The sequence below is a fragment of the Python bivittatus genome, unplaced genomic scaffold (assembly GCF_059951505.1).
Source record: "Python bivittatus isolate LINGU-HERP-01145 unplaced genomic scaffold, Pbiv_v1 ctg000310_np1212, whole genome shotgun sequence".
NCBI classification, from domain to species: Eukaryota; Metazoa; Chordata; class Lepidosauria; order Squamata; family Pythonidae; genus Python; species Python bivittatus.
The window spans coordinates 1,046,534-1,067,113 of NW_028277054.1; the positions used below are offsets into that span (position 1 = coordinate 1,046,534).

At 54.4% G+C, this 20,580-nt stretch overlaps 2 protein-coding genes across 2 annotated transcripts; both read right to left on the reverse strand.

Annotated features, from left to right (window-relative positions):
* Positions 1-26: 26 nt before the first annotated feature.
* LOC148216092 (transmembrane protein 229B-like) lies at positions 27-3,294 on the reverse strand. The gene has a single exon (XM_088139713.1). It carries the CDS (start codon positions 2,935-2,937, stop codon positions 2,452-2,454), a length of 486 nt encoding a protein of 161 aa, XP_087995839.1. The 5' UTR covers positions 2,938-3,294; the 3' UTR covers positions 27-2,451.
* Positions 3,295-9,574: 6,280 nt separating this feature from the next.
* On the reverse strand, positions 9,575-10,129 carry LOC103055388 (transmembrane protein 229B-like). The gene has a single exon (XM_025170778.2). It carries the CDS (start codon positions 10,121-10,123, stop codon positions 9,629-9,631), a length of 495 nt encoding a protein of 164 aa, XP_025026546.1. The 5' UTR covers positions 10,124-10,129; the 3' UTR covers positions 9,575-9,628.
* Between the last annotated feature and the right edge of the window lie 10,451 nt (positions 10,130-20,580).

Here is a 20,580-nt window from a genome sequence, read left to right on the forward strand (position 1 = left end):
GAGGACCCCAAACTAGGTTCTACAAGTTCGTGCAGCGCTTGTGCCTAAGTCCTGGGGAGGAAACTGGACAGCGGTGCAGATGATGATAAGCCGCAGATGCAACACCGAACAGAGCTGGCCCTCACGCTCAGTGATCATAACGTTTTTCAAACAGCTCTGCAAAATCTCAGCTGGAAATTTTAATACAGTGTAAGCTATTTATTATTATTATTATTTTAAAATAAACACAAACTTTATTTTCTTTGGATATTTGGAAACCAATATTTCTTTTAATAGAAATAGAGAGGTTTATTTTAAAATTAAACAAACCATCTGCCTTAACTTGCTCCATGGGAGGAAATGTTCTGTATTAATTTATCTGCTGTTTTATGTTTCGGTCTCGTGAATTGATTTCAGAGCTAATTAATATGACTTCTTTGTTAGATCTGTATGTCTTTAAATGTTACACAAGAATATAGAGACGTTTTCCTTTTTGGCTTTCTCTTTTATTTTTTTAATATATATTTTTAAACAGACTACATCTGATAGTGATGGAATAAAAATGTGAATAGTCTCCTTGATTATAGATGGAAGAATGTTCACATCTGCTCCTTGATGCTGGTCTTTCCACATGATACCTTTGCAAAAATACTAGAGAAAGGGCTGCTATTTTGACTGTTTGACAGATGTGTTCCTGATGTTGGAATACAGAACTCACATCTGCAGTTGTGGCCAGTTTGAGCACCCTCAGGCTGGTTCATTACACACCACGGAACCCTAAGCCCTGCCTAGTAAACCATATTTGCACCATTTTCGTAACCCATTATGCCCACATAAGCTGAATTATGCCTTCATGCGATAGGCTGCTTGGCACAACTTTCTAAGACAATGGCTGCGTTCCCCAAAACATGGACTAGTGTGGAGGGGATCGTAGAAAACACTTTGTCCAACCCCCTGCCTGGTGAAGGAGCCTTTGGCCCATGGAGACCCTAGTGAGTTTCTAAGACAAGCAGTCTGGGTCGGTTCTGCTGGATATTCAGAACATTCCGTCTTGATACATGGAGTCAAGATGACAGAGGAGTTTCTGGGTCTGAAATATTAATGACCATTTTAAATCACTGAGGATAACGTATGACTGGGACTGAGGTTTCAGCATCTGGGCTGGAACAGCATGTCCTCAGGGTCAGACTGAATAACCTTTTGGTCATCCTGCCTCTTTCTGCTCCACACAAATGGAGCCCAGGAGTAAGTCAACCTTCCCCAGGAGATCTGTAAAGCTTTGTGTTTGGGCTGTGAAGTTTTGCACTGGGGAAGGAAGGGGCACTGTGACTTGGGAACTTTTTTGCTGAGATTTCAGCTCCCTACTGGCTTTTGTCCCCCCTGTCATTTTTTCAAGAAATCCCCATTCTTCCTGAAAAAAGAAGGGGGAACGCCCATCAGAATGCATGGCTGAGACCTCCACGGGCATCTGGGGCAGATGTGAAGAGTTTTCAAGGTGGACCCAAATGCAGAAAATCTCTTTCCCGACACCCGTGTTCACACAACACCTTTAACTTGGGGGTGGAATTCACCCCCTTTCTGAGTTTGTGCAGCAGGGTCAGCCCCTGAAAACAGCCCACAAGCCAGTTTTGAACCACCAGCCGCTGAGGGTTTGCCATGGACCGTGTTGGGCAGAGCCAGCCTGACGGTTCAGAGGAGCCGGGAGGCGCGGGAGGGTCTGGGTGCACCTGGGTGGGGAAGCCCCTGCTGCTGAGGCGGCGGCTGCAACAGCGCCGCTGTCGTTCGCTAAGCGGCAGAACCCGGCCCCGGCAGAGAGAGGCTTCCCCACCCGCGACGCCAACTGAATTACGGCACCCGGCCTGGACGGATCGGGAATCGCCCTCCTCCTCCTCCTCCTCCGGGGCAGACAGCCGCGGCCTCCCGTACAGGATCCTGGTAGCCGTCTGAGTCGCCCCCACCCGGGCCTGACGCCGCAGCGAGGCACGAACCGGGCAGCCTCCGGCCCCCGCGCGCCGCCAGCGCCTCCCCGCGAAGCCGCAGGTCGCAAAGCCGGGCGGCGGAAGCCCTCCCCGCCGCCCCGCACGAGCGGCCTCTCCGCCAGCGGCCCGGGGGCTCGTCGCCCACCGTAATAACGCTGGCCGGACTGATGGGGCACCCGACTCCCAGCGCCAGCGCGGCGGGCCTCCTTCCCCCGGGCCCGCGGCCGCGTCCTCCCACGCTTCGGGCCCTCCGGCTGCCCGAGGAAGGCCCTCGAGCGCCTCCCCGGTCAGCCCCCGCGCCTCTGGCCTGGGGCTGAATTCCTGGTCGCCTCCCGCACTCCTCCGCTCCCGCAAAACGGACTCTCGGGCGTCCCGAAAGAGACCGCGAGCCCCGCCGCGATTCGCGCCCCGCCGGCGTCCTCCGGCCAGTCCCGCAACGACCCTGCGCGGCAGGTCGGAGCCCGCCCCGCCGCCGCCGCCGCCGCCGCCGCGGTCAGTCGTGGGTCAGCTCGAAGCGGGGCGCGGGGCGGCGCGGCGGCTTCCAGGCGCGGCCCAGGCGCAGGCGCAGGGCGTTGGCGATGACCAGCCGCTCCAGCAGCAGCGAGCCCACGAACCAGAGGAGGCCGTGCTCCAGGGCCACGAGGCCCAGCACGTTGTAGCGCAGCTGGCTGTGGTCCCAGGGGCAGGCGCCGACGCAGCGCAGCAGGCAGCCGGCGGCGAGCTGCCAGAGGTAGATGCAGGCGGTGTAGAGCGTGCAGCGCGTCAGCAGGCAGCAGTCCCCGCGCAGCTGCAGGTAGATGCCCTCCAGGGCCAGGCCGCCCGTCCCGTAGGCCAGCAGGGAGCAGGCGCCCAGCGCCGCCCGGAAGACCCACTCCTGCTCCAGGATGAGCACGACGAAGAGCACCTCGCAGAGGCAGCCGTGGATGGCGTAGATGTACGCCCGGCACAGCGGGCTCAGCGGCTCTCCCGAGCCCTCCATGGGCGGCGAGCTGCAGGCGGGAAGAGAAGGCGCAGGTGGGACGCGGCCCCGAGCGGCAGCGCCGCGGCGCTCGGCCTCGGCCGCCTTCCCGGGGCGGCTGCTCTGCGGCGGCGCGCGAGGGAGCCCGCCCTCTTCCCCCGGCCAGCAGCTGGAGGGGGTCGGGAGCGTTGGCCAGCCCACCTGGAGGGCGCCAGCTGGGGAAAGCTGGCCCGAGAAGTCAGGACAAGCTAGGCTGGTTGGCTCCTGCTTTTCCTTTCTCTCCCATATGTGGAAAATCAGAGAGGTGGATGGGACAATAGTCAGGGTACAAATACTGCGCGGTCCTAAACCAGGATTTACAATCAAGAGTAGCCCAAACAAAACAAACCACAGTTTGTCTTAGCGCATTTGCGAATGCAGCTAGTGAGTCACCAGGTCTTTACTGATCCTCAGCGCCATCGCTGCAAGGCGGTCAAGGAGGGTCCCGGCAGCCAGGTGACATTAAGGGCGGGGGGGGGGAATTCAACTGGCCATCTCTAAGGAGGGGAAGGGGGGCCTTCTCAGTCTGGGCAGCCATGGGGGGGCAGACTGACCTCCCTCTTTGCTTTCTGCTCCCTCTCCACTGGTGCTCCCACTGCGCCCCCATAAACACTGTGCGCAGGCTGGGGTCTCTGTTCCTTGTCTGCAAATTACCCCCACCAGCAAGTCCTGGGGCAAGTTTCAGATGCATCCAGGGCTTGGAAGGGGGCTCCAACTTCTTAAAAATTCAGCCGAGATGTTTGCCAGCCTTCATGAGGACTAGGCACTTGCTCTTGCTTTCTTCTGAAGAAAACAATTTGCTGGCTGGTTCGTAACCAGAGTGTTAAGCGGTTGCATAATCAAGCTGCATCTTAGCCTGCCATCCTGTCCCTGCCGTGAAAGTTCAGTTTATTTTTTTCAGAGGAGGGGAGAGAAGGCCAGACCAATCTTTTTTTCATACCCCCCCTTCCTTCTCTTGACTCCTTGCGTGCTTTCAAATTCATGCATGCATCTTGAGGGCTAGAAGCTTGGGTCTTTTTTTAAAAAAATACTGCGGTGAAATTCTGGGGACGTGAGGTGAAAAACCAAGATGGCCTAAGAAGGTCATCAGGTCCCTTAAATTGATGACCTTAAAATGGGTTGGTTTTACCAGGTTAGAATTGTGGTGCAACTCAAACAGGTTTCTCTACCTTCTCCTTCAGCAGTAAAGCCACGGAATGCCAGAAGGGCGGGCTTGATCTGGCCGCAAGTTTGCCTCTCGCAATTGTGTTCCTGGGATCCCCAGCTTGTTGAAATGACCACCTTGCCCAGGTTTAAAACTGCCTAAAAACACGCATATGGGTTTGCTCTATTTTTGTAAGTGCTTCAGTATTTTTAGTCAGATGGTTTGATGCTTTTATTGTAACCACCTGAGCAATAACTGGCAGTATAAAACATGAAGCCTCCAAAGATAAGAAGGCTGCCTTTGCCAACCGGGTGCCCTCCACGTGCGCAGCATGACAACTGCTGGGATGGCTGTAGGAAGTGGAGTGCCCGGGGATCCGCAGCTGAGCCTTCCAGCGGGCACCCCCGTGGTTCACCTGCCTTCCAGCCTCTCTCTCTCTCCTTCTGTGCCTGGCACCCAAGACGCTTTCCAAAGGGGAAGCCAGAAAACCGAGTCTGGATGCCAGCCTGTTACTCCCACATCAGCAGCAGCAGCAGCAGCAGCAGTGTGGGTGACTTACCCTCCAAACGGTGCCTGTTGGGTGCCCAGACTGCCCTCTGTGCGGAGCTGCGGATGGCCGGCACTTCGGAAGGATTGGGCCAGCGAGCCGGGAAGTCCAGTGGCCTCTTCTCCATCTGGAGAGGAATGATGCCTGGTGGCTGGAACAGCAAAAGGGAACTCCTAATTCCACTCCCTGCTTAGTGCGTGAGTCACTTCCTCCTGCTAAGGCCTCAGTTTCTCCATTGTTGTGGCACGTTAATTATGAGCGCCTCTCGTTTGAAGTCAAGCTGAGGAGGAGGAGGAGGAGGGCGCCTTCTTGCGTGCTCCTGGATCGGCCCTTCAGCATCTCCTGAAATACTTGGCAGCAGGACTCAGAGGAGAGGAACACGGATTTGGTATGCTCTGCTCTGCCAGGTGCCGCAGAAGAAGGCAGCTTAATCCCTCAGTCGTGAGAAAAACTCACTCTGCACTTGCTCAGAGGCACTTTCCTTTTCCTTGAGTTCAGACTAAAATGCCCTTGGTCATTTGTGGGAACCTGGCCATCCCTGTCAGCCGGAGTAAGATTTATTTCCATTCAAGCACTAAGGTGGGTTCAGGCTGGCCAGTGGGTTCATGTTCCTCATCAAGCCCAAATAGATGTTAATCATTGTTAAATATTTAATTGTTCATTGTTGGGGTCCGTGTGAACTAGTCTGTGGCTTTTTGCAATGGGTCAGCCAGCCATAGGAGCTCCTTTTACAAACCGTGGTTAAAATAGACCATAGTTTGAGCCATCTGGGAGTCCAGTCCATATGTGAAGGGCTGGCTTGGTGCCAGGCCTGCTGCTGGTGGCCAGAATTGGCCCCACTTGACTCCTTTTGACTGAAGTGGGATTTTGACCGTCTCTGCAGCAGCCCACCCGTCTGTCTGGGGCTCCAACTGACCTCTCGTTCCTTCCATCCACACCCTCCAAAATGGGTCCGAAGTGGGGTTGAAACCACCCAACAGTACCATAGAACTGAAAACGGGTGTGCCCCAAGCCAGTCACGTACCAGCCCAGAAAATTGGGTTAATGGAGTAAATCATGATTAAGTTGCAAAATGGTAATCAGATCTTTGGGTAGAGAATGGGGAAGAACCCGCTTGGTCATGAGATTTCTGAAAAGATTGTGGAATCACAGGTGCTTCACGACTAAAGTTAAGGCAAGGTAAAAGGGCTGCCTGCAAGGCCCGTGCCATTTCGGGTGACCCAAGAGAGGCACGTTTGCCAAATCCCAGGAAGGCACTGTGCCCCTTCACGCTGCTTCGCTCAGACCCGCCTCGAGTCCTGTGTCTGGCTCTGGATGCTGACAACAAAAAAATTCAGAGAAACCGAGCCGGGCCAGAGAAGGGTGCCGAGAACCATCCCAGGGTGCGAAACTCAGCCCCAGGAAGGCCGCCTGAGGGAAGGAGGCACCCGGAGGGGGGCACAGAGAAGGAACCCAGGCCATTTTCCCCCTTCCAGCGTGCGGGACATGGAATAAGGGGCTTAAGTTGGGGGAAGGCAGATTCCGGCGGAACGGTAGGACAATGCGCCTCACGGTGAGAGTGGTTTGACGGTGGACCCGCTGACCCAGAGGGCTGCCCTTTGCTGGACCCCTTCGCCAGATAGCCGTGGGTCAGGGACTCTCCCCTCTGGATTCTGGCACTGAACGGGGGGCTGGGTGGCCTCAAGGGCCCCTTCCCACTCAGGAATCCCTGATTTTAGATTAGCATGGGGTAAGTGTGTTGCTGAATGCTTCCTGAGGGGCTATTTAGTTAAAACATTTATTTAATAAGCAAGGAGACCGGACCGAGGTGTCTAAAAGGAACTGTTGTGGGAGAAAGTATTTGGAGACACTCGCCCCCCTTTAATGTCCCCCAAACGTGGATCCACGCAAGGGTCCCTGTTGGCTGGGCATTGTCGCTCACATCTAGAGGGACCTGCGTTCGGGGGGGTAGGGGGGCTGAGCAATCTTGTTTCCCAGCTGCCTTTGGGGCTTGGTGACCGCAAGTCTTCCAGCCCCCCTCATAGAAGGGGCTACGCCTCCCCTTTTTCTCCTTGGTTATTCAAAAGCCCTTTTGCTACTACTAAAGGGGATAAAATCCCCCTCTGGGGGGAATGAGACTCCCCCAGCCTCTCTCCCTTCCGTAGTATCTGTGACTGATTTCAGGAGGCATCTGCTTTGAGGCTCTGAGGTTGGATGTGCGCATTCATTTCGCAGTTAACGAGGGAGGGAGAGATGCTGACGTTCTGCTGAGCGGCCATCTGGACCCTCACTTTGCCCACGCAGACAGCTCTAGCCAATATTGGTGCGGGGCGTTGCCAAGTGTTTCTACGAGAGACTAAGCATGATCTTGGGTATGGGTGCACCCCACCCAGCACACCTGGGAGCCCTCAGGTGCCAACCAGTAGAAGAAGAGGCTGGGGATTCATCTTCCACAATCCATCTGCTACGCGTGTTGCAAAGTAGAAAAGGGCTACTCAGAAAAATTCTGGTTTTGCTGGCATCTAGTCAAAAAACGGGCTGTCTCCAGGCCAGTTCAGATGCCCCCAGACACGAAATTCTCTATGTCAGACAAAAGTGTCCAAAGTACAGCAGTCTTCCCAGCTGGAGCCCTCCAGTTCACTTTGGAGATCCAGATCCCTTTGGAGGAGCCCTCCAGGTCCCTTTGGAATACATATCCCATCCCTCCCCGCCTACGTTGGCGTTTTGCCCTTCTCACCCCGCTCCTGCCTTCCCAGCCAGGGGCCTCTTCCCAGGGATCGGCTTCCAGCTGTGGCTCTCGTGCCCTCTGATGGCCAGCGCATGCAGTGCGCAGGAGGGCCCAGGAACAGACAGGCTTGGAGCACGGGCAAAGTGGAACCGCTGCGCTCCACTCTGCTTCGCGCACAGTCCCTCCTTGCCCTTTGCAAGGCAAGACTAACCAAGAAAGTTTCTGCTGGGCAATCCTGAAAGGATCAGACTGATTCCTCTGGGAGGAATTGAGCTGGCCGTGAACGGAGGGAACTGGCTGCTAGCCGGACTGTCCACAGAAGAGAAGGAAAATGCGCAAGAATTAACCTGGGGATTCTTCCTCTGGCAAAGCAGGCACACCTTAGCCAGCCCTCCTGTGGAGCGATCGCCCGGGCGTTGGCTGCAAATCACACCGCACATCTGGGTCACGTTCTGTTTCATCAAGCCAGCTGAAGTCATTACGATGATTATGATCTGGTCGCATGGCTTGTATCTGCTGGAATGCCAGGTTAGCAGAATGGCTTCCAACCCAGCCCAATCAAACTAGATCTTTATTACAGCCATAAGGGCAGCAGTCTCCCCTCCCACCCATCCCGAAAAGCTAAAAATGAAACCCAAAAAAGCTGAAAGGGAACTAGGACCAATCTTCAGGCGCAAGGAGAGGGATCGTGTGTAGAGAAGCACCGAATTGCGCAATCTAGAGAGAGATGATCTGATGAAATGGGAAGGGTCAAAGAGGTCTTGCTCTCAATCGGGGAGGATAAACGAAAGGCACCCGGGATCCCCCGCGGAGACAGCACACGGCTCAAAGGCTCCGCTCGGCCATCCCCACGTGTTCGTGAAAGGGGGCCTTTCTGTCGCGCCACCACGGGACAGCAGATGGCAACACAAGCCCTGCCTTCTGTCCAGCCCGGCCCAGCCCTGGAGGAAATTGGGGACCTTGAAGCTGTTGGTCTCGCACAGATTTTCAGCCCTGTTCGCTTGGTGTAGGCGTTGCCAATTTTTTTCCAGCGGCGTAGTCATTTCTGCAATCTTCATCCTGCCTGGGAGGGATGCGTGCAGTCTGTAATCCTACTTCCCTGTGCTTGTTTTCCTCATATCCCGTGTTTACCTGGCGAGAGGGTGGTGCCTGGAAGAAGAAGAGGCCCTGATCCGGCCATTGCACTAAGGGACATGTGGTTTCTCAGCTTATGTTTGGCCTGGCTTGTTGCATGAACTCTAGTTGGAAAACCAAGGTCTATACCTAGGCATCTGGTGCAAACCCCAACACATTTGTGGCTCAGTCAGTGAACTGTGGTTAAACCATCATGGCTTAAAGTTACATGTGAAGCTACTCTGAAGTTGGGTTCCTCTGAAACTAGGTTCCCACATCCTGCTGTGCCATCCTGTAATTCATTTGGGTTTATCTTAGGTGGTCACTCAAACCAGCTGTTCTGATTTGCAAACTAAGTTTTTTTGGGGGGTGGACAAGATTCTGAAAGGAACCGAGAGCTGCTTTTGGCCAAAAATTGCAGGCAGGCATTGCACTCCCAAAAGTAGTGGGTGGGATCAGGTCAGAAACAAAATTTGAATTGATTTCCATTTAATTAAGTCAATACACATTATACAGTTACTCCCAAATCATGGAATTCATAGCTTTTTTTTTTCTGTCCCCCTGAAGATTATAATTCAGTCCCAAACCTTTGAATGTTTTAAGGGCCAATCCTGCACTGGAGTTTCAGGCTGAGCACCTCTGTGCAAACCCAACCAATTATTCCCTAGAGTCTGGCTTGGCTCTAAGAGAGAACCAAGTCAAAACCAGGGTTTGTGCCTAGGAGTCTGGTGCAGAGAGTTTCCTTCCACAAATGCCCTTCAAGGGCTCCTTTCCCACTGGGTCGAATCGGAAGCCAGCACTAGCTTCTACAGGAATGGGAAGCTACCAAAGATGGTTTATCCGGGCGCTCAGGACTTTGGCTCAGACAGGAAGACACCAGCTGTCTTAACTCAGCCCCTCCCAGCTGGATCTTTCCTTGGTTCCAGTAGTGCACCTCTTCCACCCCAGAAGCCCCAGGCAGGAAAAGCGGGGGGGGGGGCGGGTCCTGACAAGCCTAAAGTCATTTGCTTTCAGCTAGGTTTGGATTCAGCCCCACACTCAAGTCCAGCACCAATCAGTTAAAGCAAAACAGTTCCTATTGCCCGGTGGGGCAGGAATGAATTGGAGGAGCCACGCCCCACGCAGGAACGGGGTGGTGGTCTCCCTCCCTTCCCCCCCAAAGTCAGTCATCTTTCAGTCCAAAACTGGTGACCGGATGATTGCCGGGCTTCCAGGCCACGTCCAGTCTGAGTCGCAGCACGTTCCGGATGACCACCTGCTCCAGCAGCAGCGAGCCCACGAACCAGAAGACGCAGTACTCCAGGGTGACCAGGCCCATGAAGTTGTAGTGGAAGTGGCTGTAGTCCCAGGGGCAGGCGCCGAAGTGGCGCAGCAGGTAGCCCGTGGCAAACTCCCAGAGGTAGATGCAGGCGGTGTAGAGGGCGCCGCGGGTCGGGAGGCGGCAGATCGCCTTCAGGCGCAGGTAGAGCTGCTCCAGGACCAAGCCACACGTCCCGTAGATGAAGAGGGCCCATACGCTGCTGACTCCCCGGAACCTCCAGTCCTGGTCCAGGATGAAGTCCCACGTGGCCGTGAACATCACCTCCGAGAAGTAGCCGTGGATGGCATAGATGTACCAGCGGAACAGCGCGCTCAGGGGCTCCCCGGGGCTCCCCATGGCTTGCAACCTGCACGGGGAAGAAGAGGGACAGTGGTGGGGGCCATTTCTGCTGCTTCCCACCGTATCTCAGATAATTCATCGGTTGACCCCGTTCACGGTCCCCGGTGTGCTGCGCGACAGACCAGGTTTCCGCTCAGTCCTTCCTTTTCACCTTCACAACAACCCAGCCAAGTTGGTTCAGCTAGAAGTGCTTGCCGGGCACGAGGGAGACTGAGCTCCCTCCTTGGTGGGCTGGGATTCATTCTTGGGGGGTGCTTCTAAATCACCCCAAATCTTTGCAGAGAGGGAGCAGGGCCTTGTTCTCGGCTGTGCTTTTCTGGAAGAATCCCATGGGAGGGTCCCCACCCGTCTGCTTTCCTCCCGCCTCCTTCCCATCACACCTGGAGCAGTGTTTCTCAACCTTGGCAACTTTAAGACTGGTGGACTTCAACTCCCAGAATTCCCCAGCCAGCCTTGCTGGCTGGGGAATTCTGGGAGTTGAAGTCCACCGGTCTTAAAGTTGCCAGGATTGAGAAACATTGATCTGGAGGTTCAGCCTCAGATGGTTTTCTTCCACAAATTGTTCTAACCCTTCCCAAAGCCTTCTGAAATGGAGCCTGCCACACATCCTGTGGCAGAGAGTTCCGCCTGCCAGTCAGGGTTCCTGCCTGTCCCGGGCACAGCTTCCTCCCCGCGAGCAGCAGAGGAGAAGAACTACCTCTAACCCCACAACGCACCTGTCTTCTAGACGCGTCGCATCCGAACGGTACGAAAGCAATTCCTTACCTCCAAAATACCGCTACAGGTTTTGTTCGTGCCAACGGACCCACGAATGGCCCAGGAGTCTGCAAAGATTTGGGAGGCCCCCTGTGCTGTGGCTGCACCGCTTCCTACCTCTGGAAGGAAAGGTTTCCCCGTGAGCAGAGCCGCGTGAAGTTTTGTTTTGGGGCGGAGAGGCTCCAGGGGCCTCTGAGTTCCGCAAAGCAGGTCCTACACCCTGTTTGGTGGGTGAATCATTCCTCCTTGACAGCCCTCAACTTCTTCATCCTTACGCAGCATAATGACCCAAAGCCTACCTGGTGAGGCTGGGGTGATTAAGCCGGCTCCAGGAAGCGCCGTTTCCGTCTTACCTCTTCTCTCAGCCTTTAAATATTTGGCAAAGAGTGCCCTACTTAAAGCCCAGGTCAGCGGGTAAAGTGCCAGGGAAGACTGAGCCCCCGGTGCCTTTTTGCGCCCCATGGCAGGGGAGAGCTGGCCCCTGGTCTCCGTCCTGCGCATTTTGCCTCCGAATTTCTGCCCCAGCCCTTCAGCCCTCCCTGGGGCAGCTCGCTTGGCACCTGTTAGGCTTTTTGACCTTACTAACCCAGGCTGGTAAACAGGGAGCCTGCCTCCAAGGGAGCCCTAACCCCAGCCGCTCTTCAGTCTGCCCTCTTAATTGGGCTACCGAGAGCTAGATTTCCGAATTGCGAGGTGTGCACAAGGGAAAGGTGGCACATCAGGGCAGAACAGACAACGGGCAGGTGTAACCCTTTGTCAAACCCTTTGTCAAAGCGGACTGAGAAACCCATCATGGAGGAGGAGGGGATGCCCAACGCCAACCTATGTGGTTGCTAAGAGTTGGCACCTAACATCATCCGTCAATGCGATCTTGAAAGCCTGACAGCGTTTCCCTTTCTTCCCTCGTAGAGCAAAGAGTGTCCAGGTAGAGTCAGGTCGAACGGCTTCCTAGCGTTTCCTTCCTTTCTCCGGATGGATTCACGTTTTGCTAACTGCTGCTGCTGGTCACGTCCTTCTCCAGGGTCATCCCTGGGGTTCTCTGCAGCCGGAATCCCACACGCAGGACAGGAATGAGAACGGATAACGGATAGTTATCAGGCGGACATGATTGGGAAGACCTCGAGTCAGGGTCCTCAGGGTGCTGTGGCCATGATGCTGGCTTCTTGACCATAGAACATGGCTTGTCACTGCTTTTTCCCAGGATACTTTTAAACTTCCTGGTCCAGGCACCGCTATGCTTAGCTTCCAAGCCCACGCAGAGTAGCCAATTGCCCCCCGCCTCCAGCCCACCTTTCCACCTCGTACGGACACCACAAATCAGGGACAAGCAGCCTGAAATCATCTTCCTATAATGCTTAAGTTTAGAAAAACAAGATGAGAGAGGAAGAATATCTGTGACATGAATGTAAGAGGGATAGATTAATGTTATGTTGCTAAACTTCAGAATTACATCATATGACCAATGCATACGCCGCCCTTCCAAACAGTCTTGGAACCGACTGACTGTACCGATCGTTCAGATTGCATCATTCAGTCAACACACTCAATGGTAAAATGGGTTGTGGGGTTAATAAACAGGAATGTTACATTTAATTGTGAAAGGATTGAGTAACATAAGTGTGTCCTCTCTTGCCTGTGCAGTTTTTTTGGGGGGGGAGGGGTGTCTCTAAGGAAGATGCTGAATTCATTGATTTGTTAATTTCATTATTTTAAATATGAGTTTATATCCTGCAGTTTTGGCTCTGGTGGCATTCCCTTTCGACCTACCATTTTTTTTTCTGGTCATCCCAACTCCTGAAATGGGCCCAAGAGCCACATCCTTATAGTGGTAAGTGTTTGGTGTCGTGGTTAAGGCATCAGGCTAGAAACCGGGAGACCCTGAGTTCTAATCCTGCCTTGGGCACAAAGCCAGCTGGGTGACCTCAGGCCAGTCCCTCCCTCTCAGCCCTGGGAAGGAGGCGGCCAGGGCCAACCGCAGACGAACTCTGCAGCGATTCATCCATGTAGTCACCGGGAGTCAAGGCTAACTGAAATAAGAGAACTAGTTTGGTGTAGTGGTGAAGGTGTTTGACTAGAAGCCAGGGGGCTGTGAGTTCTAGTCCTGCCTTGGGCACAAAGTCCCCTGGATGACCTTGGGCCAGCCACTCACTCTCAGCCCTAGGAAGGAGGCAAGGGCAAAGCACTTCCGAAAAACCTTGCCAGGAAAACTGCAGGGACTCTGAGAATCGGGCATGACTGAATTTTTTTGGCAGGGGGCTCGAGTATATGAAGATTGCCGTAGCCGTGGATTCTTGTGTGCTGGGCAGGGGTTGATCTCCAAGGTCATTTCCAGCCTCTGCCTTCTATAATCCGAAACGGTGGTGAACTCCATTCTGAGCTCACCCGGCCCGCCTGCAGCCGGAAGGGTAAGAGGGACTAACGTTTTCAACCAGGACAGAGTCAGCTATTTTCTAAGAACTGGTGACTCATATGGTGGGTGAGAGATGTTTAATTAGAGCAACAAACCATGTCTTTTCTTCTTTGTCAGTTACATTGATAGACAGTGATCCCAAGATCTTTATACTATTGTTTGCTTAGCTTTACACCATAAGGCACGTCAGTTTGGACATCTTAGTCATGAAAATGGGATTAGTGGGATAAGATTACACTGTAATAATCATGCTGAGTAGGAAACACCCAGAATTATAGGGTAACATCTAAAATAGGCTGAAATAGTTTTAAAAACCTCAGAGATGCATCTCCCCACCTGTTGCCTCCCCTCCCAAAACCTTGAAGTGCAGCCCCCCACCCCCATCACCCACCCTTGGTCCCGTAGGTGGGGGCGCTATGGGGTGGGCTAAGCGGGGGGCTGATCAATGGGCCCAGCACAAAGTGGGATGGGTTGCGGGAAGGAGGCAGGGGCGTCCATAGAGGGGGGAGCCCAAAGCGTCAAGGGCCTCGAGGTTCTGTACGCCAACCCCTAATTCCTGCCGTCGAAGCCCACCCAAGAAACTGCACGTGAGTCTGGCTTCCTAGACCACGCTCTGCAGTTCATGGGTTTGGCCATAATTTTGCGGCATTTGCACGGCACGTATGTTGCGCCAAACCACCGCATTGGGGTTCCCATGGCTCACGCTGCATACGAACACCAGGACTCTCTGCTCGCTGTTCTTTGGACGCATCCTGCCTTGGTGCCCAGAACTGCAGAGAAGGCCCTATTTTGCCTTTGTGTGGGGGGTGGGAACCACTCCCAAAAGTCGGGGGGGAGGGCCCATCAGTGACATGGGATTTAGTTTACATTCCAACACAGTTAACACTGCATCGCATCGCATCGAACTACCACTTTGGCAGTACCTTTGGGGAGGATCTGGGGCTGGGGAGGGGTCTACATGAGACTGAGGGGGCTCAAACTGTACCCCTCTCCGGTTTATATAGACCAGCAGCAGCAGCTCTCGGGTTTGGGGGTGAAACCTTTCCCGCCAGGAAACCCTTGGAAGTCGCTGCTGTGGATCTGCACACCATCCCCCCACAGGGGCCCCCAAACAGCAGAGCTGGAATTCTCCTCTCCTGGGCAGCCGTGGCTCCCTCCCACCTTGCCCTCTGGAATGGCTCCTTCAGATGCCCCAGCCAAGGTACCAGCTGGGTCTAGGGGAACTGGCACCCACTGAAAGGACCATCGGCATGCAGGGTGGATTAACTGGCCATTCTCCCTCCTCCTCACATCCAGCTGGCATAGCCCCCCCCCCGAGCCCCTCCAGCCCTTCCTCAGCTCGTGCCAACTTGCCTGGGCCCAGCTCCTCCACTCCCGTCCGTTTACCTGGAGCCTTTGAGAGCCAAAGGCCAAGGAGAGGCTGGCACTGCCTTGGGAAGCGCCTCTGAGCGAGGCTGGCGCTGGCCTGCCACACTTGAACCTGGAGGGTGTGGGGCGTTCCCTTGGTGGCAGGAGCGGTTTGGCAGCCCCAAAAGGTGAGGAGGGAGAGCGACGGGAGGGAGAAAAAGCCGGGAGGGAGGGAAGGGCTGGGCAGAAGAGCGAGACCTATCCTGTGCCCAGTTTGGGCCTGGGCTGGCTTTTCGGAAAGCCCCCTTCCAGTTTCAGCAGGCTGACTTGAGGACTAGAAGCTTGGCTCCACAAAGAAGAAGAAACAAGGCAAGCTAGCCCTCGACTCCTAGCCTCCTGCTGGGGATTGCTAACCCAGGTCACAGGGAAAGTCACTGAGGAGGGAGGAAAAAGTCCTCTGCTTATGCTCAGAGTCACCTCTCGTCTGCATTGCCCAGATTCCACAGACGTGTTTTCCTGGCTTTGGGGACACGGCCAGTACAGCCTGCCTCCAATAGCTCGGTGCTCCTCGGCTGCTCTGAAGGTAAGGCACTTTTCACAAAAATGATACCCGGATTAGATTAAACTGCCATCCTAAACTCAGGGTGTAGCTCCATTAAAATCAATAGGAGAACTTCGCAGAAAGGGTGGCTCTGATGAGAGTCCTTAGTTGGCAGCGATCAGGGCAAATGCTGCAGAGGCAGAGATGGGAAGCTTCGCAAGTGCGAATGACTGAAATCAGCAAAAGCATCAGTGTGTTTCCTTTCCTCTTCCCTTCTCGCCCTCCTTTCCTTTGGTGCTCTGTTCTTGGGATTCTTAAATCTGGGCAGAGGCACCGACTCCCCAGCTACTGGGCGCAGGGAGACAGCCCCCCCCAGCGTAAGCCCTTCCTGGCGTTTTAGGACCGAATAAGCCTCCTCCAAGTGGAGTGCGACTCCTGAGGACTCCATACCGTTTTCTTGGCAGCGATACGAAATGGGTTTGCCAGGGCTGAGATGAAGCTTCCTCGAATCCCAGCTGGGGTGGTCAGTGGGAACGATCCAAACACATCTGGAGGGCACCGGCTTGTAGAAAGCGAACATTCGCACTTTTTCTGTCCGTAATCAAATACGTGCGACGTACGTGCCGCCGCTGCCGCTGTTTAAAGCACCTCACTTAGGACGATGTCTCCACACTTCCCTGCGCAAGTAGCTACCATTTATCTCAGCATGCGCGCATCTGGCAAAGCCAGCAGATCCTTTTGGCCCTGATCTGTGGATGACTGGAAGGGTGGCACAAAGGTACCACGTGGGGTGCCCTGCAGCTCAGCAATGATGGGAGGGTGCTGAATAGCGAAAAGAACGCCATTTGCAGTCCAAGAGAGCAGACTTGCTCCCTTACCTGTTGCAGATGCAGGATGAACACCTGCCCATGAGCAGCGCTGACTTCTATCCTGCAGCATCTTTTATAAGGAAGGGTTGTGTCAGTAGTATGCATGCGCGCATGTGTGCGCGCGTGCACTTAAATAACCTCAGATATACCCTTTTCAGTGAGTTGCACCCACCTATAGATCCCTTACCTGGCTGTTCTGTGTCTTTGAGAACAATGGGAGCGCACCCTTGTGTATTGAACTCTCATGGGTTCAATTGGAGAGCCTCTTTTCCTTGGCAGAGGTGCTCTGCCATGTGTATCTTCTGCACCTTGGTGATGAGTCACTCCCTCTCTTCTTTGCAAGCTTATTGTGAAGAACAGACATGCAAATTCTCTTCTGCTTTCAGCCGCAGGCCTCATGGCTTCTGCTGCTGACTGGAACGCAGTTCTAAATCCTATTCCTCTCTTGTACAAACACCCTTCAGTACGAAATGCCAACAGTTTCGCTCTGCTTATCTTACAGATCGATCTTCTGCCCAGCTGCGTGTAGAGAAAGGCCCGTCCTTGCACCCAGGGTGCGCTGGCTTGCAAAGCGTCAAGCTGCTCCAGAAACATCAGAAGCAAAACAAACAAGGAAGGAAGCCAGCTAGAAGAACACCGTTCCTTTAGAACGTGTTTCTTGTTTTCACTCAACAAAGACCTTGGCATTGGCACAAGCCTTAATCTCTGCTAAAACTAGAATAAACGCATATTCTTTTCTCATGAACCCCGCCCCACAACCTTGGTTTCTGCATCCGGCTTCGAATTTTACATTGCTCATCCTTCTGGTATTGAAACGATGGCATATTCCTAATTAAGTCTTTATTTAAGACATCTGCGCTCTCAGCTTTAAATTGAGATATTTAAGGCAGCTGGCAACAATTTAAAAATGGTGGAATTCTCACAATGCCAACAACGAATATAAAAGGGCTAGCAAAGAGAGAAAAGGAGCATGCTAACATCATTACTGGTAAGCAATCTCAGTGCTCTGGAAGTTAGAAAGCTGATATGGTTTCCTTCTGCGGGTGCGTAGGGAGAGATTGTAAGACCTTTGGGGCAGGGACCTGAGCCACTGAACATTGTAACTTGCTGCACCTGCAAACTGGCTTAATTTATTTACTCAGGCCTCTGCCAGTCCTCGTCTGGTGCTCAGGCCCAACTTTTTTGTGGGAGGGAGCACCAGGTGTCTGAGAGGCGACTGGCAGTTTCCCTCTTCTCAAGAGTGTTCCTAGCTCAGCTCCACGATGGCCCTTGTCTGCAGGGAAGGGGCTGAAGAAGCACTTGATGCAGCTGCCAAGCGGGAAAATGTTCTCCCTCAGACGCTGAGAAGTGTCACTTAGGAGCAGGCGAGCGAGGCAAAATCCACCCAGATTGTGAAACGGAGGCCCTCCGCTGGGCATGGCCCAGAAAGTCAAGGTGGTGTGTGCCACGGGGCAATCAAAGCTCTATCTGCAATGCACATAAAAACCAGGTGGAGCTTCAAATCGCACCGTTGCAGATGTCATCTTGACTTTGTTTGATGATGTGCTATGGAGACTCCTGCAAGAAAACCTAGCACACGTTCTAAGGGTCCTCTCCCTTAGAGCCTACATAATGCAAATGTTCTTCCTAAGCATCCTTTAATCACCTCCATATGCCACATGCCTCCATCGTGTTTTGGAACCCAGGCCTGATGTGCCAGGCTTCCAAGTACAAGTAGCATTCCTCGCAACTCTTACTATGAATTTTTCTTGCTGACTCGCTTGTGCTCCATTAACGTAGTCCTGGTCTCAAACAACATTAATTTAAACAGGCTGGCTTTAAAGGGCAGCATGTCACCCGATATATTGGCTTCCTGTGACTTGGATTCCACTGAGCCCGATGTCAGCTTTGAAGTGGCCTATGTCCTTTGTAGCCCCTTCCCCAATTATTAAAAAGCATGAATAGGCGTAACTGGCTGCATCCATGGGGCGGGGGTGGGGTGACTGAGGGGATATCATGCACCTCATGGCATCACAGGGCAAATGATGCAAATTACAGTCTGTGTGATGAGAGGCAGTTTGGTGTAGTGGTTAAGACGCTGGGCTAGAAATCGAGACACCATGAGCTCTAGTCCTCCTTTAGGGATAAAACCAGCTGGGTGACTTTGGGCTGGTCCTCCTCCCTCAGCCTCGCAGGGCTGTTGCTGCGGGGAAAACAGGAGCATTACGTGCCTTGCTTTGAGTTGTGCAAAATAAAGACAGGATGTACATCTAATTAAATAATATTTTGCACCCTGATGTCATGGCACATGACACCCTTGCAGCTTGTACACAACGCCGCGTGAGCAAACAAGGCCCTTGGCGCTGGCACAACCCCTCAACTCCTGGAGTTCCTTTCCCATCTGGCTGCAGAGCAACACTGGGGGCGGGGGGGGGCTGAGGAGATGGGGGGCGACCAGCTCGGGCAGGTCCGCTGAAAAAGGGGGTGGGAGCAGCAGGACATTCCGGGGGGGGGCGCCAGGTTGCTGACTCCGTCCTGGCCCGACCAGCCTTTCGCTGCCTCGGCCATGCGGAGCCTGGCCGGGGCTCTTCCTCTGCTCCCACCAGAAGCAGCCCAGGACCCGCAGCCTGGCCCGGGCAGCTGCGGACGCCGCCGGCCGGGGTCGGCAGTTGCGGGACGCGCCGCGCTGGCTCAGCGGCTGGCCGCCGGCACCAGGCCAGCGCTCCCGGGGAGCCCAGCCGGGCGCGCTGCTCGACCGGGAGCTCAGCCGCTCCGCCGCCGGGGAGAGGATGCTGCGCTTCGGCGGGCCGGCCCCAGCGAGCGGAAGGGCGCAGCTTCACTCGCCCCGAGGGGGATGCAAAGCGGGGAAGGAACTCCGCGCGCTCGGCCCGTCTCCCCGCACGAGAGCAGCTATAGCTGTTCGGAAGCGAGAAGGAGGCGCGGAAGGGGCGCCTGGAAGACGGCAAAAGACGCGCCGCGGCCGGCAGGGAGAAGGCTGGCCCCGCGCGCCCGAGAGCACCGAGGCGTGCTCCCCGCCCGCTCCAAAGAGTAGGAGAAGCAGGAGAAGTGGGGCGCTAAGAGCGCGCAGGAGACCCCCGGGGCTTGTAGTTCTGCCAGGGGGCGGGGCCTCCGCCAGCTCCTCCCCCGAAGCGCAGGTTTGGGGAGAGGCGACCGTGCTCGCCACCGGGGGGCGCGGCAGACTTTGCAGGCGGCCGGGTGCTCTCCGGGTGAGTCATCCCCAGGCTGCCCACCTGGTAAGGCTCCCGTTCTCGGGGGGAGACCCGTTTCTTCTTCAAACGAAGGTTAGGTGGATTTGGGGGGAAACTAACCCGGTCTTCCCAACGAGGTGGGTCCTGCTCGCTTAAATGTTCTTGTAGATATTTGTAGGGTATTCATCGAGAGAGATCTTTTTAAGGAGAACTCTCAGCCATTACGCAGATTATCAGAATTCTCCCTTGCCTTTTTAAAAGTCCAACTTGATTTTAAAAGTTTTTTTTTTTTTAGTTTTTGTTCCTAAAAATATTTTTGTTGTTGTTTTTACAGATCTGTAAGAGAGGCACAGATGGAAGGAGAAATGGTCTCAGTTTGGTCTCCAGGATGCAGAAAAGAAATGTACGTATCATTTAGGATAACAGATGGCAGTCTTGACTGTTACGGGGGATTGACAGCAACATGCTGCGTTTGTTGGGGAAGTTCAGCCCGCTGGCTTTGTCTTTCCTTCCTTCCTTCCTTCCCTCCGTCCCGTACCCATTATACAGGTTGGGGGAACTCAGCTATCGACTCCGTTCTCAAAGTCCCTGAAAATCAACCCCTCCCCTCCCCTCCCTCCCCTCCCTTTTCTCAAAAGAAAGCGCCTCTTGTGCTCTTCTCTCCGACTGCGATGGTGGGAGGGGGCCTCCTAAGCGATTTGCCCCCATGAGCGGCTTCCCGCTGCGGCTCTCCCTCCCGGATCCCGCCGGTACTTCCCCTTGGCGCTGGAGGTGTGCCAGGCCGGCCACCTACGCAGCAGAACTCAGTTGCCGTGCGGGTGCTGTATTGCTGTTCTTGTTATTGTCCATTGCCATGGTGATGTTGGTGTAGCAATAAAAGTTAGGCTATTTCCCCAGGATCTTGGCTCACAAGGTTCGCAAGGCTGGGCCTGCCTGCATTCCCGCCGCCTGCTTCCCTGCGGGATTTCCCACGCCTTCCCCGGAGCTGCTTGGCCGCCCCACCCCTTGGCCTCTGGTCCCCCGGTTCTTCGCGGGCAGCTGCCTGGGGTTGGACTAAATGGCCTCCCGGCATCGCTCGGAGAGCGTGCAAAGTCCGGAGACAGCCGGAGTCATCCCGGAATCGTCTTGGCTCCTTTCTCAGGGATCTTGCTTCTTCCAGCCCCCGTCGTGGGTCAGCGTGTCTGCGCCAAGTCCCGGACCAAAATAATCCCTTTATTTATACGCTTCTTGGAGGCCTTCTCATTTCTTGGCTTGTAAACTTTTTTTTTTTTCCATACCAAAATTGGAAATGGCGAACCGACCTTAAGTGAGGCATCTGCTCTGCCCTCTCCCAGGCTTGACCC